General features: G+C 36.9%; 1 protein-coding gene across 3 annotated transcripts in view; it reads left to right on the forward strand.

Annotated features, from left to right (window-relative positions):
* Positions 1–20,155, forward strand: part of PPFIA2 (PTPRF interacting protein alpha 2) — a 451,253-nt gene that overhangs the window by 398,943 nt on the left and 32,155 nt on the right. For all 3 annotated transcript variants that reach the window (XM_057741285.1, XM_057741284.1, XM_057741283.1), the window contains exons 21-22: positions 5,452–5,533; positions 9,616–9,816. In XM_057741285.1, coding sequence (XP_057597268.1) covers positions 5,452–5,533; positions 9,616–9,816 — 283 coding nt within the window. The remainder of the gene's footprint in view (positions 1–5,451; positions 5,534–9,615; positions 9,817–20,155) is intronic.

A 20,155-nucleotide genomic window follows, 5' to 3' on the forward strand; every position in this document is an offset into this window, starting at 1 on the left:
AACCCTCTGAGGTAGGTACTGTTATCAACTTCATTTTACAGATGAGGAAACTGAGGCACAAAAAGGTAAAGCGACTTGCACAGCTAAGAAGGGAGGGCACCAGGGATCCAGCCCAAGCATTCCCACTTCAGATCCCACTGTTTTACCTGCTCTACCATAGCAGCAGATTTTTTTCATGGCAGTGTATTGCAAGGGTAAGAAGCCTAGAGATTGGCGCCAATTAAAAGACAGAAAAAAGGATAGTGGCAGTGAAAACAGAAAGTGAAAGGAGATAAAATAGAAAGTATGAATGGGAAATTGACAGGCATTAAATGGAAGGTGACTGAAATGGCCAGTCTGAATGACAGAGGAAATGGTACCGTACATTATTAGGCAGTCATAGTGCAAATTGGCAGTCCCACAATAGCATCCTAGGCAAAGTGGTCTGAGAATAAAGTCTCTTTTCACTGACAGCAATGAACCATCCAAATTGCGAAAAATATGAAAAAGGAAACTTTACTGCCCCCATGGTTTGTGAATTTTTGAGTAACTAATCAATTTCATTTCTCAGAGTTTATCATCTTATTGAATTTGTTGATTTACAAGTTGTTCTCCCAAACTGCAAGGGCACAAGGACAGGGGCTTTGTATACCCCAGGACTAGGTTAGGCAGTCAGTCATTGGATTTTTACAGACCTACCATGTGTCCAATTTTTGTCCTCAAAACAAAAATAAAACTGACTAAATCTCTGACTCAATAAAATGTTAAAGTTATTCTAGGGAAAATTGCTTAGTACTGAGGGGCCTATAAAAATAAATTGTAAATATTGCCTCTGGGTCCATGGTAGGATGGCTTCTGAGAGGAAGAATTTTTGTTGTGTCTTAAAAATCAAGATAAAGTGAATGGGAAAACAAGACAAGAAGGTATGCAGACATTGTTTAGTGTGAAACAAACAAAGCTTAGACATGTAAGAATACTCCACCTATGAGGTCAAAACTGAAATCATTGGAGAAAGACATAAAACCTGAAAAGGAGGAGCCAGACATTTCTATTTGAATGGAATCATGTAAGCAAAATCATTTAAGCAAAATCATATTTGCTTAAATTAGTCTGGATTAGGATTTAGGAACTACAAGCCTGGAAAAAGACCTTGATTTCTTTACATTTTTAGACATCCTCAATCCTTTATCTAGAAATCCTTGGGTCTAGACATTACTAGGGTGCCCACACTTTGTTCCTGTCTTCAGATCAGGCACAGAAAGTGCAGGCTGCCCTCTGCACATTTCTGTATGAACTTGACAATTACTCACACACCTGAGAGTTCCCAAAGCATTGGGCCTTCCTAATGTGTCACATTCCATTTACAGTAACTCACTGACACCCTTATCAAGAGAGTCTCAGGCCTCTGGGGGGAATCTAATGGCATTCTTTATTGTAGACAAGAAAGTGTTTCCTGAAAATACTCAGTGACTCAGAAGTTTTTCTGATTCAAAATGACCTTCCCTTACAATTAGTACTTTTCTTTTTTTGTTTCCACACAGGAAATGACAATCCTGTACCTGAAACTTCCTCTAGAAGGAAGTGCTACTGATGTCCTCTAAAATCTGATCTAAAACTTAAAACAAAAATGGGTGCCCATAACTATAGTGATATATAAGTGATTTGAGGGGAAAGGATGGTTAAATGTTAGATTGTGTAAAAGCAAGGAAGAAGGAAGGAAGGAAGGAAGGAAGGCAGGCAGGCAAAAACGTTTCTTCAGGCCTGAATAGAAAGACAGTAATTTCAGACTCAGATTTGAACTGGGGAATGTGATCATGGCATCGCTCTGGAAGAACTGTCACTTAACCTTTGAAAAGTTTGAATCTGAGGTACAGAGAGAATGCATAAATTTCTACACATGCATTGGACGAACAGAGAATACCAGTATATCCAAAATGTCTGTTTGTGCCAAACCAGTTTTTTTATTTCATGTTTCCTAATAGTTCAGGTCACTGTTTCTCTGACAGTGACTTCAAAATATCTGATGACAACAAGCATGCCCCCATGAAATTAATGCTATAATTACCTTAATAATTTGTTATGAAATCATCGTGTATTAAACTTAGAGATTTCCAACAACTATAGCATTACCCATATTGCTTTATTTTTCTAACAGTGTCTCTCTCCCAAGCCAATATACCCAGATATATGTCTCTTATAAATTCTGTATGATGCAGACTTTTTTTTATAATAGAAAAGAATTAAATGTAATATTACTTTGAGAATTTCAGTGCATTTCTTTACATAATTAATACTGCCCTTGGGTTAAGGAAAAGCAGGTCTGGAGTTAACGTCATGTAGCACACAGTCCTAGAGTAAACTCCAGCCATCCACTCCAGTCTGGCCTGTTTCTCACAGTTTCAAGTGTGTCAGTTCAAAGGCCTCTGCTTAGAATTTAGCCCTGCCAGCTGAGGACCAAAAGGCAGAATCCACTAGATTAAGCTCCCTTCTCTCATTATCTTTGCATACTCTTACTAAAGTTATTGTGCTATGAGAGTTTGTGATTTAAACACAACAAACAAAACAAAAACAAAGAAAAATTTTCCAAGGGTTACATTGTCCAGTGATTTCTCAACAATTGTGTGATAAATTTCTGTTCAAAAAGAGAATAGGATTGTTTGAGCACATTGCATTGCCTCAACCAGATTCCTATTCGGTTGCAAACCAGATCAGACTCTTGGAATCATGTGGAATGGATGCCATTCTGACAAAGCGGCTAGAAAAATGGACTAAAAAATACATTATGGGATGCAATTTACCGAAACAAGAATCAGCTAATTGTAAATACTGGCTGACATGTTCAACATTCACAATTATTTACAGAACACCTCTTTGGTGCCTGACTGTTCTAGATGCTTCAGAAGCACCTCTGAGCAGAGTATGTATATGAAACATTGGTCCTCCTTGAGTTTATCTTCTTTCATGAGATGACAGATTGAGTAAATGATACTGCGTGTTAGAAGATAAGTGCCATTGAAAAAAATCAGGCAAGGAATGGGGATAAAGAATGTCTGCGTTATGGGAAGGAGGCGAAGAGACATTTGAGGAAAGATTTAAAGTATGTGAGGGAGTAAGGCCTGTGAAGATTAAGGGGACAAGCATTCAAATAGAAGAAACAGCAGATGCAAAGGTCCTGAGGCAGAAAAAGGCCTGGGCTGTTTCCAGGGAACAATAAGGAAACCAGTGTTGCTGGGTGAGATGGGAGTAGAGTCAGAGATGAAGAGGGTAGGGTGAATCCTAACAGCTGCTCCAGCTTTTATTCTCAGTGAGACAGGGAGCAGTTGGAAAGTTATGAGCAGAGAAGTTACATTATCCGACTTAACTTTTAACAGGATCATTCCAGCTCATGTGGTACATTTTTTTTTATTAAGGAACTAGTCAGAATTTTCACAATTAAAATGCTCTAGTTTTAAAAAAAGGCTTATGTACAACTCATGTAATTTGCTTGTGAAAATGTTATGTGCTTCCTATGTGTTGAGTGCATATTGACTTGCTTTTTTGCTAAATGTAGCAAAAACCAGTTGTAAATGTATACTTCTTTCTTCCCCTTAATGCCACTCACCTGTCATATAACTGGAAGTGTTTTTTTCCCTATTGGATATAATGTTACAACTCTCAATAATGCTCTTGGCTCTGTGGAAGCCTACTCTAATTTTTCTTGCACATATTCTGTATTCAGTCCTGCCTCTGCCCCTCCATCCTTACTGCTCATCCTGCTCAGAAAGTCATCCCTAACTCCTTCCCATCAGCCCTTCAAAGTCAGTTCAGTTGCTACAAAGCCTTCACTGATCATTTCTATTGCTACTAACCCCTTCTACAAAATCCTCACACTCAGAAGGTGCATCATTGAGTTTTAGCATCTATATTTGTGCGTTGTACTATGTTTTTAAACAGTTTCATGTGTTTGCTTTTTCTGTCTAACCAGGGGTCTCCTGGAAAACTGGGTGCATGTCTTTATTTCCACAGGTCTCGGCTCACAATAGGTACTCAAGTACCTGATGGTTGGTTGGTTAACTTTTCAACTCATTTCTATCAGTATATCTGTCACAATGAGACTAGGCTATTCAAATCTGGTTTTCAATGAAAGAATGTCATTGGGAAGCCTGAGGGAATGGGTGAGGGTAGAGCAAGTCAGGCGAGGGAGCCCCTCTAGTTTCACTGTGGATTCATGGCATCAGTGTCGCTGTTCTCATTCCCGGGTGCTGAATGGTTTACACATGCTTCTTTGCTATCCTGTTAAATAAAAGAGCAGTTGATTTATGTGTCTCTTCAGCTACTATGACTTTAATTTTTGTTTTGCTTCCTTGTCTTTGTTGCACTGCATTTTTTTGGTAGCATCCATCACAGACATAGAAAGCTTTTGTGTTAAAAGACATTTTTATTATATATTTTAACATATTATAGTGCACCACAATAAGCAATTAGTTGACTGATAGTAGGAAATAATCAAATGCTTCATTTTGGAATTCCTAAGCATGAAAGACACACGTTCATCATAAAGCAATATGTGTAAAATGTGTGTGTAAGATCAATACATCTAAGGAATAGGGAATACATTTTCCAGTATACTCCTGGCCAGGTATATATCAATTTGAATTTCAAAGAAAACACTAACTTGCTATTTCGATCATGAGGAACCTGAAATTGGTTTTGTAAATGGATGTCAAGGGTCACTAGTAGGAACAGTGATTAAAGATGCATTTGTCAAGGCTCTTTACATCTTTCTGTTATCAGAAAAAACCATTTGTTGCCATTGAGATGTTTTGCTTTCATTAAAACCAGTAGTGATTATAAATGAAAATAAGTGTACTATTGAACTTTACACCTTTGTAGTGATGGAAGTCAATTTACCTCAGAGTTCTCTTCAAATGAGAAGTAATCTTGTAGTCTATACAAAAAAAAAAAAACCCACAAAACCTAACTCCTAAGATAGCCACCTGGACCCAGAGAACATACTAAAATCAAGCATATCACTTGAATGGGGCTAAAATGACCAACTTGATCTTCTGCTTCTATGAACAGGCATTTATCTACTATTGAAGTAATAAGGAGAAGCAGGAAAGACAGATGGAAGAAGCCTCATTTAGATCCCGTAATGCATGCCGGAATATGCATATGTGGGGCCGTTTCTTGTTTAAGGGATATTTGCTGATAAAAAAAATTCAGCTTCTTAGTCCATTAATGTTTAATATTTGACTTTTAGTGAATAAGTGATGGGGAGAATTATATTTAGAAGTCAATGTTTCATTTCTAATAAAATCAATGGCTGATTTGCATGTATTATTCAAAGGAAGAAGGAATTCTGTTATTCTGAATTAACTCATAAAAAGCTTATAAAAGATTATTGGGTTTTTAAAAAATATTGTCATTAAAAATAATCACAGCCATCTTTTCCCATATTACCTGACTAATAATCTTTGCTGTATACTTCAGGCATGAACTTCTAGAAGAAGCTCGGAGAAAGGGATTACCTTTTGCCCAGTGGGATGGGCCCACTGTAGTAGCATGGCTAGAGGTAAGAAAGTTAAGAGGTAAGAAGTCTCTTAATCTAATCACTGCTAACTTGATAATATTTTTAAAGACAAGTAAAGCCCAGTTCCTGAAATCCTAGTTTTCCGATAGTCTGGAATAACTCAGCAAGAGAATATGCTTTATCCAGGGACCCACCGGCATTGTTGTGATTTTACTCTGATGCTTTCTTGTGATTGTGGCAGAAGGAAGCAGGCAGTGAGATAAAAGAAAGTTTAGGCAAATTCCATCTTCTTACTATCTAGAGTAAATCAAGAAACAATTTTTGAGTAACACTTCTACTGTTGCAAGAAAATATCTGTCCAGTACATCAGTCCAGAGCCCTTCCTCATCAGCAGGTTAACAGAGAAGAGCCATTTCCATTTTTTTAACACTTCTGTGTTACCCAAGATATTGCTGCCATTCCTTTGCTTATAGTATAACTCCTGATCATAGTTCTTTAAGCCTAGGGTCCAGCTAGATTTAGACATTTGGACTTATGCAGGAGAAGATGCATCCCTTTGCTCCCTTCTGTGTCTACACAATGTTTTAATGAAACAAAAACTACATTCAGCATTTCCTGCACAACGCAGCGGTCTGGAAAAGTGAATTAATACCTGATCAGCATGGAGGCAGCAAGAGAAGACCAGAACAGTGAACAAAATACTTATTTGACCACAAAGGGCCCCTTCATTCCACTTATCAGTAGTTTTCACTGCCCCTTCCATTCAGTTGTCTAACGTGGACTGTTGGTAGCTGCTAGGATATGCTGATGTGAAGGCAAGGAAGAGTATAGACAGCCCTCCACATCCATGGCTTCCGCATCTATGCATTCAACCAAACACGTTCAATCCAAGACAGAATCTGAGGATGATGAGGCTGTGGATAGCAAGGCCCAACAGTAAGGGACTTGAACATCTGTGGATTTTGGTATGGGGTGTCTGGGAGCCAATTTTCCCAGGATACCAAGGGACTGACTGTATGAACTTTTCTTGCTTGGCAGAGGCAATTAGAACCCATTGTTTTAAAAGGTTCAGGATTATAAATCGTCCACCTTCATTATCATATCACATCCAGAGCTAACAAATTAATCAATAAGGAACAATCAAATCTCATTTAAGTTTAAAAAATAATCTTATACAGATAAATATAAAAACATGCTTTGCATTTTTTTCTTGGACTGAGTGAAAGAAGGCTGTGTCTATTTTATTCTTTCATATCAGTCAGGGAATTTTTAGCTTATTAGTGATCAGAGTTGCTTCTTCCAAATATGTCTTTCCAATTACTGTATTTTAAAAACCAGTTGCAAGACAAAATGCTTAAGAAAGCCTACCTGGAGGATTTCCCTGGTGGCGCAGTGGTTAAGAAACTGCCTGCCAATGCAGGGGACACGGGTTCGAGCCCTGGGCCAGGAAGATCCCACATGCCAGGGAGCAACTAAGCCCGTGCGCCACAACTACTGAAGCCTGCGTGCCTAGAGCCCGTGCTCCACAAGAGAAGCCATTGCAATAAGAAGCCCGCGCACCACAACAAAGAGTAGCCCCCACTCCCTGCAACTAGAGAAAGCCTGCGCACAGCAATGAAGACCCAGTGCAGCCAATAAATAAATAAATAAATTGATTTAAAAAGAAAGAAAGAAAGAAAGCCCACCTCAACATTAGAGCAATTCTTTGTTTAGTTTCACACCAATAAAATGAGCTGCAGTTTCAGAGTTGGCTGCTATTTTGGCAAGCAGTGAACAAATCTGACAGTTGTTTACTGATGTTAAGGGGCTAGGAAATGACAGGCAGTGGATCTGTGCTGATTAAAACTATCCTGAGCACACAGAAATTGCTCATAATGTGCTCCCTACAGTGACTGAAATTATACAGTGGAATAAACGAGATGAATGAGGTGGGTGATCCAATGAATAAGAGCTCTTAATTGTCACCTCCTTTAGCACCTCCTTCAGTGCACAGCCCACTAAGAGTGAGGTGAGCAAATAAGTCTGATGCTTCACACACCATTTATCCACACCAAAAACTTTGTAAAAGTCGAATCAGGGATGCCCTTGGTAACCATGTATTGGCGAGCATTTGGGTAATGTTAACCAGTGTGGAAAATCCAAATATCTTAGCAGAGAGCAGGTGAAAATCATGAGGGTCTGGTGAAGGTATATTTAGATGTTTAGTTATTTTGGACAAGTTGAGTTTACAAACTATGAAGTCGTCCCATCTTCTGTCATAGCTAATCATATCTGTGAAGGCAAGGTCAATTCCTTGTTCCTAACCTGTGGGAGATACTATATTCATTCATGCATTGTACCTAGATCCCCTCTCTCCTTTCTCTTATCTCAGTCACAGCCCAGGCCACATTGAAAGATTTGACTTTTTTGTGTGTTTCCTGTACAGAGGCAAGCAACCCTTTAATATGGCAGAATTTTTTTAATTAAAAAATATTAGTGTTAGTTATCCATTATCATGTAACAAATTATCCCAACATGTAGCATTTATTTTCCTTGTGGCTTCTGTGGGTCAGGCATCTGGACATGGTTTAGCTACCACCTCTGTTCAAAGTCTCTTACAAGGCTGCAAGCAAGGTGTCAGCCAGGGCAGCAGTCAAATCAGGGCTTGACTTGGGGAAAATCCAATTCCAAGCTGACTCAGTTCCTTGCTAGCTGTCGTCCAGAGACATCTGTTCCTTTCCATATGGACATCTCAGGACTACCCACAGCCCAGCACTGGCTTCCCTCAGAGTGAGAGCTCAGAGAAGCCAGAGGGGGAGAGGACTGTCAGGAATGAAGCCATAGCCTTTCCATAACCTAATCTGGAAAGTCATCACTTTTATCATAGTCTTTTCATTACAGTAAGTCACCAGGTCCAGCCCAGACTCAGAGGAAGAGGACGATACAAAGGCAGGAATATCAGGAACTGAGATCATCGGGCGTCATCTTAGAAGCTGCCTAATACAAAGCCTTAGAAATAATAAAGCCGAATCCCTTCCATTTTTACAAATGAGGAAAATAAGGCTGAGGTTTAGAGGAACTGCATGACTCACCAATGACAAGGAAGGATTTAGAGCCCAAGCCTGATTCTTGATCCAGAGCTCTTGGCATGTATATTGCTGACTTATAGTTTTTTTTTCTCTTACTCTCTCGCTTTTTCTCACTCTCATGCTCTCTCTCCTTTTGCTTAATCTGTTCATATCAACAAATAAAATAACCAAAAAAAAAAGTCACTATTTTGGCAGTTTAAAGACCAAGATTTAAACTGCTCATTTACATGTGCCCTGCTTCTTACTCATAGCTAATGATGGGGGGGCAAGGGGAGGAATGGAAAGAATGTCCCTTATTTAAGTGTATGTAATTCAGATGCTACAACACAGTGCATTCACCCTGTGCTGCAGGTAATGTGCCAGGCGTTATGCTGTGCTCATTGCACTACCAATTCAATTGTCCTTCCAGAGCCTCACAGCAAAGCTGAAAGATCAGAATCTCTAATTTCTAAAGCACTATTCATTTTGAATTCTCTTCAGCTAATGTTTTCCAAGTGTTTATAATGTTAGCCTCTTCCACTAGCTCATCATTTCATTCTCCAAAAAGTATTTTCATGTTTAGCATCTAATTGAGTCCATACAACTATAGGTAGATAGATTGGAAATGTGGTTTAGCCACATTAAAGCCTTTGATAAAAGGCACTCAGAATTCCAAAGGAGAATTATAAATTGAAGTCATTTATTAAATAAATGTTAATTGAGCCTTTACCAAATGCAGCTTGTAGCTGTTCTTGTCCTTAAACTCAAGAGGAGATTTGGTGAGGTGCAGCTACTCTATTTATCCCTAATAATATAAATTAGTTATTAAACTGCAGACCCTAAAGTCTACATTTCCAATCTTTATTTCCATTACTGCCTAACTGGTTTTTTTGAATAAATTATTCAATATCTTTGTGCATCTACCTCTTCTGGGGAAAATAATAATAGCATCTCTTTCATGGGGTTGTGGTAATAAATGAGTTCATACAAGTTAGGTACTCAGAATGATGTCTAGCACATAGCGTTAATTGTTAACTATGATTGTAATCTGGGTGTGCATTTTTCCCTATCCAACAGCTCTGGTTGGGAATGCCTGCTTGGTACGTGGCAGCCTGCCGAGCCAATGTGAAGAGCGGTGCCATTATGTCTGCTTTATCAGACACTGAGATCCAGAGAGAAATTGGAATCAGCAATCCTCTGCATCGTTTAAAGCTCCGATTAGCAATCCAGGAGATGGTTTCCCTAACCAGTCCTTCAGCACCTCCGACATCCAGAACTGTGAGTCCATTTGTGTTCCTTCCCTCTCCCAGTGCTGGGTGAATAGCAGCATCTCCGAGTCCACAGAGCAGAACTGTGGCAGCACACATTTCAGTGTCAGCATGAATTATTCTCAGGAGATTTAGCTTGCTCTTCATTAAGCTTGCTGCTACTTTTAATAGGTTTTCAATTGAGGAGCTGTGATTCCTATCAGACTTGAAGGCTGCAACCAAGATAGACTTTTGAGCTAGGCTCTAGATGAAAGTTTAGATTTTTATCTCAAGCAACAAGACCAAGAGTTTACTCTTTTTCAATATTTTTCTTTTTAATGTAATCCAACATCTCAGGAGATGAGCTATAAGCAATAGTACTTGTTTTTTTTTAAGAAATTTTATTGAGATACAGTTAACAGACAATAAACTGCATATATTTAGAGTGTACAATGTGGTATCCCAATCTCCCAATTCATTCCCCCTCAACCTTCCCAGCTTTCCCCACTCGCTGTCCATATCTTTGTTCTCTACATCTGTGTCTCTATTTCTGCCTTGCAAACGAGTTGATTTGTACCATTTTCCTATAGGCTGCATATATCTGTTAATACGCGATATTTGTTTTTCTCTTTCTGACTCACTTCACTCTGTATGACAGTCTCTACATCCATCCATGTCTCTACGAATGTCCCAGTTTCATTGCTTTTTACAGCTGAGTAATATTCCATTGTATATATGTACCACATCTTTTTTATCCATTCATCTGTTGATGGACATTTAGGTTGCTTCCGTGTCCTGGCTATTGTAAATAGTGCTGCAATGAACATTGGAGTGCGTGTGTCTTTTTGAATGATGGTGTTCTCTGGGTATATGCCCAGCAGTGGGATTGCTGGGTCATATGGTAACTCTATTTTTAGTTTTGCAAGGGACCTCCATACTGTTCTCCATAGTGGCTGTATCAATTTACATTCCCACGAACAGTGCAAGAGCGTTCCCTTTTCTCCACACCCTCTCCAGCATTTACTGTTTGTAGATTTTCTGATGATGCCCATTCTAACTGCTGTGAGGTGATACCTCATTGTAGTTTTGATTTGCATTTCTCTAATAATTAGTGATGTTGAGCAGCTTTTCATGTGCTTTTTGGCCATCCGTATGTCTTCTTTGCAGAAATGCCTATTTAGGTCTTCTGCCCATTTTTTGATTGGGTTGTTGGTTTTTTTGCAATTGAGCTGGAGGAACTGTTTACATATTTTGGAGATTAATCCTTTGTTGATTCCTTTGCAAATATTTTCTCCCATTCTGAGGGTTGTCTTTTCTTCTTGCTTATAGTTTCCTTTGCTGTGCAGAAGCTCTGAAGTTTCATGCAGTCCCAATTATTTATTTTTGTTTTTATTTCCATTACTCTAGGGGGTGGATCGAAAAAGATCTTGATGTTATTTACGTCGAAGAGTGTTCTTCCTATGTTTTCCTCTAGGAGCTTTATAGTGTCTGGCCTTACATTTAGGTCTTTAATCCATTTTGAGTTTATTTTTGTGTATGGTGTTAGGAAGTGTTGTACTTTCATTCTTTTACATGTAGCTGTCCAGTTTTCCCAGCACCACTTATTGAAGAGGCTGCCTTTTCTCCATTGTATATCCTTGCCTCCTTTGTCATAGATTAGTTGACCATCATTTATCTCTGGGCTTTCTATCCTGTTCCATTGATCTATATTTCTGTTTTTGTGCCAGTACCATACTGTCTTGATCACTGTAGCCTTGTAGTATAGCCTGAAGTCAGGAAGCCTGATTCCACCAACTCCGTCTTTCCTTCTCAAGATTGGTTTGGCTGTTCGGGGTCTTTTGTGTTTCCATACAAATGGTAAAATTTCTTGTTCTAGTTCTGTGAAAAATGCCATTGGTAATTTGATGGGGATTGCACTGAATCTGTAAATTGCTTTGGGTAGTATAGTCATTTCCACAACGTGGATTCTTTCCATCCAAGAACATGGTATGTCCCTCCATCTGTTTGTGTCGTCTTTGATTTCTTTCATTAGTGTCTTATAGTTTTCTGAACACAGGTCTTTTACCTCCTTGGTTAGGTTTATTCCTGGGTATTTTATTCTTTTTGTTGCAATGGTGAATGAGACTGTTTCTTTAATTTCTCTTTCTGATCTTTCATTGTTACTGTATAGAAATGCAAGAGATTTCTCTGTGTTAATTTTGTATCCTGCAACTTTACCGAATTCATTGATTAGCTCAAGTAGTTTTCTGGTGGCATCTTTAGGATTTTCTATGTATAATATCATCATCTGCAAACAGTGACAGTTTTACTTCTTTTCCATTGGATTCCTTTTATTTCTTTTTCTTCTCTGATTGCTGTGGCAAGGACTTCCAAAACTATGTTGAATAGTAGTGGCGAGAGTGGACATCCTTGTCTTGTTCCTGATCTTAGTGGGAATGCTTTCAGTTTTTCACCGTTGAGAAGGATGTTTGCTGTGGGTTTGTCATATATGGCCTTTATAATGTTGAGGTAGATTCCCTCTATGCCCACCTTCTGGAGAGTTTTTATCATAAATGGGTGTTGAATTTTGTCAAAAGCTTTTTCTGCATCTATTGAGATGATCATGTGGTTTTTATCCTTCAATTTATTAATATGGTGTATCACATTGATTGATTTGCATATATTGAAGAATCCTTGCATTCCAGGGATAAACCACACTTGATCATGGTGTATGATCCTTTTAATGTGTTGCTGGATTCTGTTGGCTAGTATTTTATTGAGGGGTTTTGCATCTAAATTCATCAGTGATATTGGTCTGTAGTTTTCTTTTTTTGTAGTATCTTTGTCTGGTTTTGGTATCAGGGTGATGGTGGCCTCAAAGAATGAATTTGGGAGTGTTCCTTCCTCTGCAGTGTTTTGGAAGAGCTTGAGAAGGATGGGTGTTAGCTCTTCTCTAAATGTTTGATAAAATTCACCTGGGAATCCATCTGGTCCTGGACTTTTGTTTGTTGGGAGATTTTTAATCACAGTTTCAATTTCATTACTTGTGATTGATCTGTTTGTATTTTCTATTTCTTCCTGATTCAGTCTTGGAAGGTTATACCTTTCTAAGAATCTGTCCATTTCATCCAGGTTGTCCATTTTATTGGCATATAGTTGCTTGTAGCAGTCTCTTATGGTGCTTTTTATTTCTGCAGTGTCCATTGTAACTTCTCCTGTTTCCTTTCTAATTTTATTGATTTGAGTCCTCTCCCTCTTTTTCTTGATGAGTCTTGCTAGAGGTTTATCAATTTTATTTATCTTCTCAAAGAACCAACTTTTAGTTTTATTGATTTTTGATATTGTTTTCTTTGTTTCTATTTCATGTATTTCTGCTCTGATCTTTATGATTTCCCTCCGTCTACTAACTTTGGGTTTTGTTTGCTCTTCTTTCTCTCATTTCTTTAGGTGTAAGTTTAGATTGTTTATTTGGGATTTTTCTTGTTTCTTGAAGTAGGATTGTATTGCTATAAACTTCCCTCTTAGAACTGCCTTTGCTGCATCCCATAGGTTTTGGATCGTTGTGTTTTCATTGTCATTTGTCTCTAGGAATTTTTTGATTTCCTCTTTGATTTCTTCAGTGATCTCTTGGTTATTTAGTAGCGTATTGTTTAGCCTCCATGTGTTTGTGTTTTTTACAGTGTTTTTCCTGTAATTGATTTCTAATCTCATTGCATTGTGGTCAGAAAAAATGCTTGGTACGATTTCAATTTTCTTGAACTTACTAACGCTTGATTTATGACCCAAAATGTGATCTATCCTGGAGAATGTTCCATGTGCACTTGAGAAGAATGTGTAATCTGCTGTTTTTGGATGTGATGTCCTATAGATGTCTATTAAATCAAGCTAATTTATTGTGTCACTTAAAGCTTGTGTTTCCTTATTAATTTTCTGTGTGGATGATCTGTCCATTGGTGTAAGTGGGGTGTTAAAGTCCCCCACTATGATTGTGTTACTGTTGATTTCCTCTTTCATAATTGTTAGCATTTGCCTTATGTATTGAGGTGCTCCTATATTGGGTGCATAGATATTTATAATTGTTATCTGTCTTCTTGGATTGATCCCTTGATCATTATGTAGTGTCCTTTCTTGTCTCTTGTAACATTTTTTATTTTAAAGTCTATTTTATCTGATATGAGTATTGCTACTCCAGCTTTCTTTTGATTTCCATTTGCATGCAATATTTTTTTCCATCCCCTCACTTTCAGTCTGTATGTGTCCCTAGGTCTGAAGTGGGTCTCTTATAGACAGCATATATATGGGTCTTGTTTTTGTATCCATTCAGCCAGTCTGTGTCTTTTGGTTGGTGCATTTAGTCCATTTACATTTTTCATTTTTTCTATCTGTGGCTGTGGTTTTCAGTTCCACAAGACAAAATACTGCTGATACTGTTTGATACTGCTGTCTGCCCGCTTGCGGAGGAAGCTATCTAGGAGGCTCATGTGTGCTTCCTGATGGAAGGGACTGATGGTGGGTAGGGCTGAGTGGGCAGAGCTCAGTAAGACTTTAATCTGCTTGTCTGCCAATGGGTGGGGCTGTGTTCCCACCTTGTTGGTTGTTTGGCTTGAGGCTACCTAACACTGGAGCTTACAGGCTCTTTGATGAGGCTAATGGAAGACTCTGGGAGGGCTCATGCCAATGAGCACTTCCCAGAACCCCTGCCACCAGTGCCCCTGCCTCCTCGATGAGCCACAGCTGCCCCCCACCTCTGCAGGCAACCCTCCAACACCAGCAGGTCAGTCTGGTTCAGTCTCCTATGGGGTCACTGCTCCTTCCCCCTAGGTCCTAGTTAGCACACTTTTTTGTGTGCCCTCCAAGAGTGGAGTCTCTGTTTCCCCTAGTCCTGTGGAGGTCCTGCAGTCAAATCCTGCTGGCTTTCAAAATCTGATTCTCTGGGGATTCCTCCCCCTGTTGCTGGACTTCCAGGTTGGGAAGCCTGACGTGGGGCTCAGAACCCTCACTTTAGTGGGTGGACTTCTGTGGTATAACTGTTCTCCAGCTTGTGAGTCACCCACCCAACATTTATGGGATTTGATTTTAATGAGATTGTGCCCCACCTACCATCTCATTGAGGCTTCTCCTTTGTCTCTGTATGTGGGGTGTCTTTTTTGGTGAGTTCCAGTGTCTTTCTGTTGATGATTGTTCAGCAGTTAGTTGTAATTCCGGTGCTCTTGCAAGAGGGAGTGAGCACATGTGCCCCTTCTCCGCCATCTTGATCTGCTTACCAGCATTAGTACTTCTTGAAGATGTAATGCTAAACTCACTACATCTTAAGCAGTTTTCATAATTATGAAAGTGCCTTGATATTTAACGTTTTATAAATACCGAGTGGATTACCTTCCTTCAAAACTTGTTTGTCTTTTATTTATAAATACCTATTTTCTTATAATTTTGTCCCTATCTTAATATTAGAAAAGAACAAAATGTCTAAAAAGTCATGCTAGATGACAAATTCAAACACTGAGAAAAACTCTCAAATAATATTCATTCTTTCTTTGTCCTTTCCCAAATTATATCTTTTGCTAATAAATGATATGATTTCTGATGTTAACTAGATTTTTCGGATTCCGTGTCTTATACAAAATAATAAAATATGGAAAAATGGGGTAAATTTGAATAGTGGGCAAAAGATAGAAAAATGATAGTACTTTACTTCAGTTTTCAGGCACAAAGCTAACTTGAGTATAACTTTCTATATGTGGTCTTAAACATAAACCATAAATTAGAGAATTTACTTCATTTTTATTATATATATTCTTGTATTCCTTCCCAGTGTACCAGATTATAATGCTAGAAATACAAGGTCAAATTTTAAAAGTGTTCTATAATTCCATTTTAACTTCTTCCTAAGAAACATATAGGATAAAACATATACTTTAACAAAGTATTGTTAAAAATTCTTATGTGTAACTTGTATAACATTTTTAAAATGTATATAAATGTTGTACTATAGCTGAAGTATTACTAAAGCTAACAAATAATTCAGAACATGTTTAAAATAAAAGCTGAGAAAGCCATTAAAATAGTCTTTATAAACTGAATTTAGATCTGATGATGAGTTTCCTGAGTAACTTTCAACTGAGAGAAGTATCATGACTGGTTTAGGTTAAAACTGTCCTCCCAAGAGCAAATTTGAACAAAATATTTAAAATTCCTAATCTTGCAAAAGTAAGAGCAATAGAAGTCCTACTTCAAGATGAAAAATAGAATATAATTTATTATTTCTATTTATCATCCTAACCTATTTCTTAAAGGAAAATTAAATAACTAAGCACTATTTTTCTAAAAATGTCTAAGCAAACTGAAGGAACTTAAATAACAAGCTATTAAAAGTAAGAGCATACTCAATTGTTCAAAGAACAGTCAAATGTGAAGAGAGCTTATGAGACCCTTCCTGATCTATTCTCAATTCACCTCAGAGGCTTTATTTCCTCAGACCAAGATCCCAACAACACAAAACTACTTTCAGTTTCCTAAACTTTTATGATTTGGGTTGATTATAAGCTTTTTCAATTGCTCTTCCCTCTGCCTGGAACATTCTTTCCACTCCAAGATCACCATCCTTCTCCAGCTCATCCTTCATCTAATGATTCCTGAATGTCCTTCCTCTAAAAAAGTTTTCACTAAGGTCCAAAGTCTGGGTTTGCTTCCCTTCCTGAGTTACCACTCTGTATACTTATAGAAACTATTTTATAATTTTCTCTTCTGATTCATCCCACCCTACACCAAGCAAGTATATTATCAGGTTTTCCATAGTCCTCAGGCCTTAACTCAGTGCCTGGCAAATTGTAAATAGTCAATAAATATGCATCTTAAAATGATGACTGTACAGGTCACTCTACCCACCATTACAGAGGATATGAAAAATGTATGCCCTGATTACAGAGAGGGCAACCATACTAAAGAAAGGAAGACACCAGCAGGTTTGGTAGAAGATGACACAGTTTAATTCCTTAATGTGAGATAGAAGCAGAGTGCTGTGGAATTCCAAGGAAGGAGAAATCACTTCTGGTTGAATAAGGCTTCAAATAGGAATTAACATTTGAAAGACAGGTAATATATTGTTAATTAATTATTAAAGTTATTAATATTTTAACTATTAACTTTTGATACAAACCTTTTCATTCTATTTTCTTTCTCATTTTATAAAAATGAATTCTTTTCACATAATACATTAGTATGTACTTTTCTTTTAAAACTTAGTAATATAGCATGAATATTGTCCCCATTTTATTAAATATGAAATTGTAATATCATTTTTAATTGCTGCATAACTCCATAATGGAAATACCATAATTTATTTAACCAAGTCCCTAATATTGGGCATTTTGCTTATTTAACAATTTTCATTGTATTTACAATACCACAGTGGATATGCATGTAGTTATATTATTGCATTAACCGTAGTTATTTTCACAGCAATATTTGTATATAGGACACTTATATTCTTATTACTTTTGAACCTTAATTGCCAATTTGTATTGTGTAGTCTTCTTTCCTCCCTTTGTCAGTGTTAATGATTACATTGCTTAAATTTACATTTTAGAAAACACTATTAAAGTTACAGTTTTTTCATATGCTCATTTATTTTAGCATTTAAATGAATTACCTATTCACAACCTTTTTCATTTTTCTATAGGATGATAGGAATATTCATTTTTTTACTGATGTGTAAAAGCTCTATATTCACAAAAGACATATGCCCTTTGCTAAATATTGATGCAAGTTACATGAGATAAGTTGTCTCTATTTGCTTGAAAAATAATTTACTGAGTGCTTTTTGTTTCTTTTATTCCATCTACATGGAAGTATTTACTTACTTTTAAAACATTTCAAATATGATTTGCTTTGCAAAAAAATTACATGTGAATTTCTAGTAATTAATCCACTGCATAAAGTGAAGATGAAAACATTTTAAAGTCCTCACCTAAAACTATATACTAGGATTCACACTCTGAAAATTAAAAAGGAGTTGATTTGGGTGGGTTTTTTTTTGTTTTTGTTTTTTTTAAAGAAATGTTATCATATCTGCTAGAACACTGCAAATAGTTCTGATCATATAAGATTTTCGGTATGTTTAGGTTTGGGTTTGGGTTCTAAGAAAGATCTATCTTGTTCATTCACTCAAGTTCTAAAGAGGAAGAAAAGCAATATACTTTGACTTTTTTTTTAAACTGAACAGAACTCTGCCTCCTTTTCTGTCTAGACAAAATGTGCTAACATTAGAAAAATCTAATGTTTACATTTATTATTATTATATTATTTACATTTATGATTTCTTTGGGCCAGCCCTAATTTTCCAGCTTTCTGTTTATTCTTCTTAAGCTACTGTAACTGCAGAAGGCCTCTTACATAATAGAATAGAGATGGAGATACCAGGCAATTGAAATATTTGGTTAAAGAAGTGTATCATAAAGAATAATAAATTCTTTAAATATTTTATCTTAAGTAAAAATATGTAAATTTTCAGGCACTTGCAAATTTAGATGAAACCCTAGAACTTTTCTTTGAATATATTTCCAATGCCTGGAATTTCACATCATGTTTATTTGATAACTTCATCCATTAAACATCTTCAATTTTTTTAGTTTGAGTTTCTTTTTAAAGTGATAACTTGAAGATACTTGAAAAGGTATATGAGTGCAGAATCCTCCTGGAAATTTACAGATTTTTCCCCAGACTTTGCCGAAGTTGTATCTCACTGATAATGTGTTTTTAAAATTTGCCTTTATCTGATCTTTCCAAATAATTCAACCTTACTGTTCACACACAAGCCAAGTTTATTTAATTTTTGGCTCTATGTAGTACTTATTTTAACTGCCTAATTTTTTAAAAAGTGCAGTGGAAGTAAATAGGTTTGGGAACAAATATAAGTGATCTTTGGTAAGCATATAATTCAGCAAATTTGAGCAGACATGTAAGGCATAAGATAGGCTCCAGCATAATGTACAGGGAAAATAGAGAGCATTTATTAAACTAAAGATTTACTTGAGTAGAGATTGTTTAATGGAAATTCTAATGAAACTGTAGTAAAAGCCAACATCAGTGGAGAACTTACTAAGTGTCAGGCCCTGTTCTAAGCGCTCTACATGCAGTAACTCATTTGAGCCTGAGGACAATGCTATGAGATGGGTCCTTTACAAATGGGAGAAATTGATGAACAGAGAGGTTAACTGACCTGTCTAAGGTCACACTCTAGGTGGTTTTGCCCCATAGTCTATGGGCCTAACAAGTGTACTCTCCTGTGTCCCACACTCTACCAGTTTTCCTTCTTTTTTACAACATTCTTCCAGTCAACTTTGATTCCCCTTTTCATTATTATTAACCTTCTAAGCCTCAACCTTTAAAGTAAATAAAGTGAAATATAATTGTGTAAAACTCGTCTTATTATAATGAGAAATATTTCTCTTATGGTGAGAAATATCAATTCGGATAAGAGAGAAATATGGATCTAGGCCATTTTGAATGTGAAAAGTAAGTTTCAAATTAATATACTTTGTAATTCAATTATAAAGTAAAAAATACTTCAAAATGACCTATGTAGTAACAGAAGTCCCTTCTAGCTAGATAAAGTTAGAATTATTCTGAGGTCTGGCTGCTTTATTTATTCTGTATTTCTGACAGCAAGAGAATTAATTATTTTCCTCCAATTAGTTTTCATAAGTTATCCCTTAAACTCATTTTAATATTTATATCATAATTATTTAATTTTTATATCATAATTCTGTCCTGAATGATTTAATTAGGTAAGAGCTTTAATTCTTAACATCCTTTAGGAATTTTCCTACTAGATCTCATCTGATAATACTATCTGAATATTCTACTCCGTCTGGACTAAAGTGAGGCCAGCAAGGCACCTCAAACAAAATTTAATGAGGCACTTGCTGTCAGTACCAACCTTGCACTTGCATGATCCTGAAAGTGAGTGCTTCTTTAAATGTCATCCCTCTGGCACCTCATCTACCTCATCCTAGTTCCAGCCCTGTATCAGAATATATTGCATCACAATTTTAAATTATCAGTATTTTTTCTGGTATGAGTATGCAGTTTTAGTCTACTTAACAGATGTAGAATCTAAAATTTGGAGAGGTTTCAGGTGGGGAAAGTGGAGCTGGGGGTGGGATGAATTGGAATATTGAGATTGCCATTTACACATTACTAATAAGGAAAAAATATCAAATTGTACACTTTAAATATATGCAGTTTATTGTATGTCAGTTGTATCTCAATAAGAGTTCTTGAAGAAAAAATAAAATAAAATAAAATTTAGAGAGGTTTGGGAAGTTTCCTGGGTAGTTACTGAGAAATGGCACTGCTAGGGCTGAAGCCTCTTGATTCTAATTTGGTAAATT

This window comes from Hippopotamus amphibius, chromosome 7 (genome assembly GCF_030028045.1).
Source record: "Hippopotamus amphibius kiboko isolate mHipAmp2 chromosome 7, mHipAmp2.hap2, whole genome shotgun sequence".
In the NCBI taxonomy this organism is placed as follows: Eukaryota; Metazoa; Chordata; class Mammalia; order Artiodactyla; family Hippopotamidae; genus Hippopotamus; species Hippopotamus amphibius.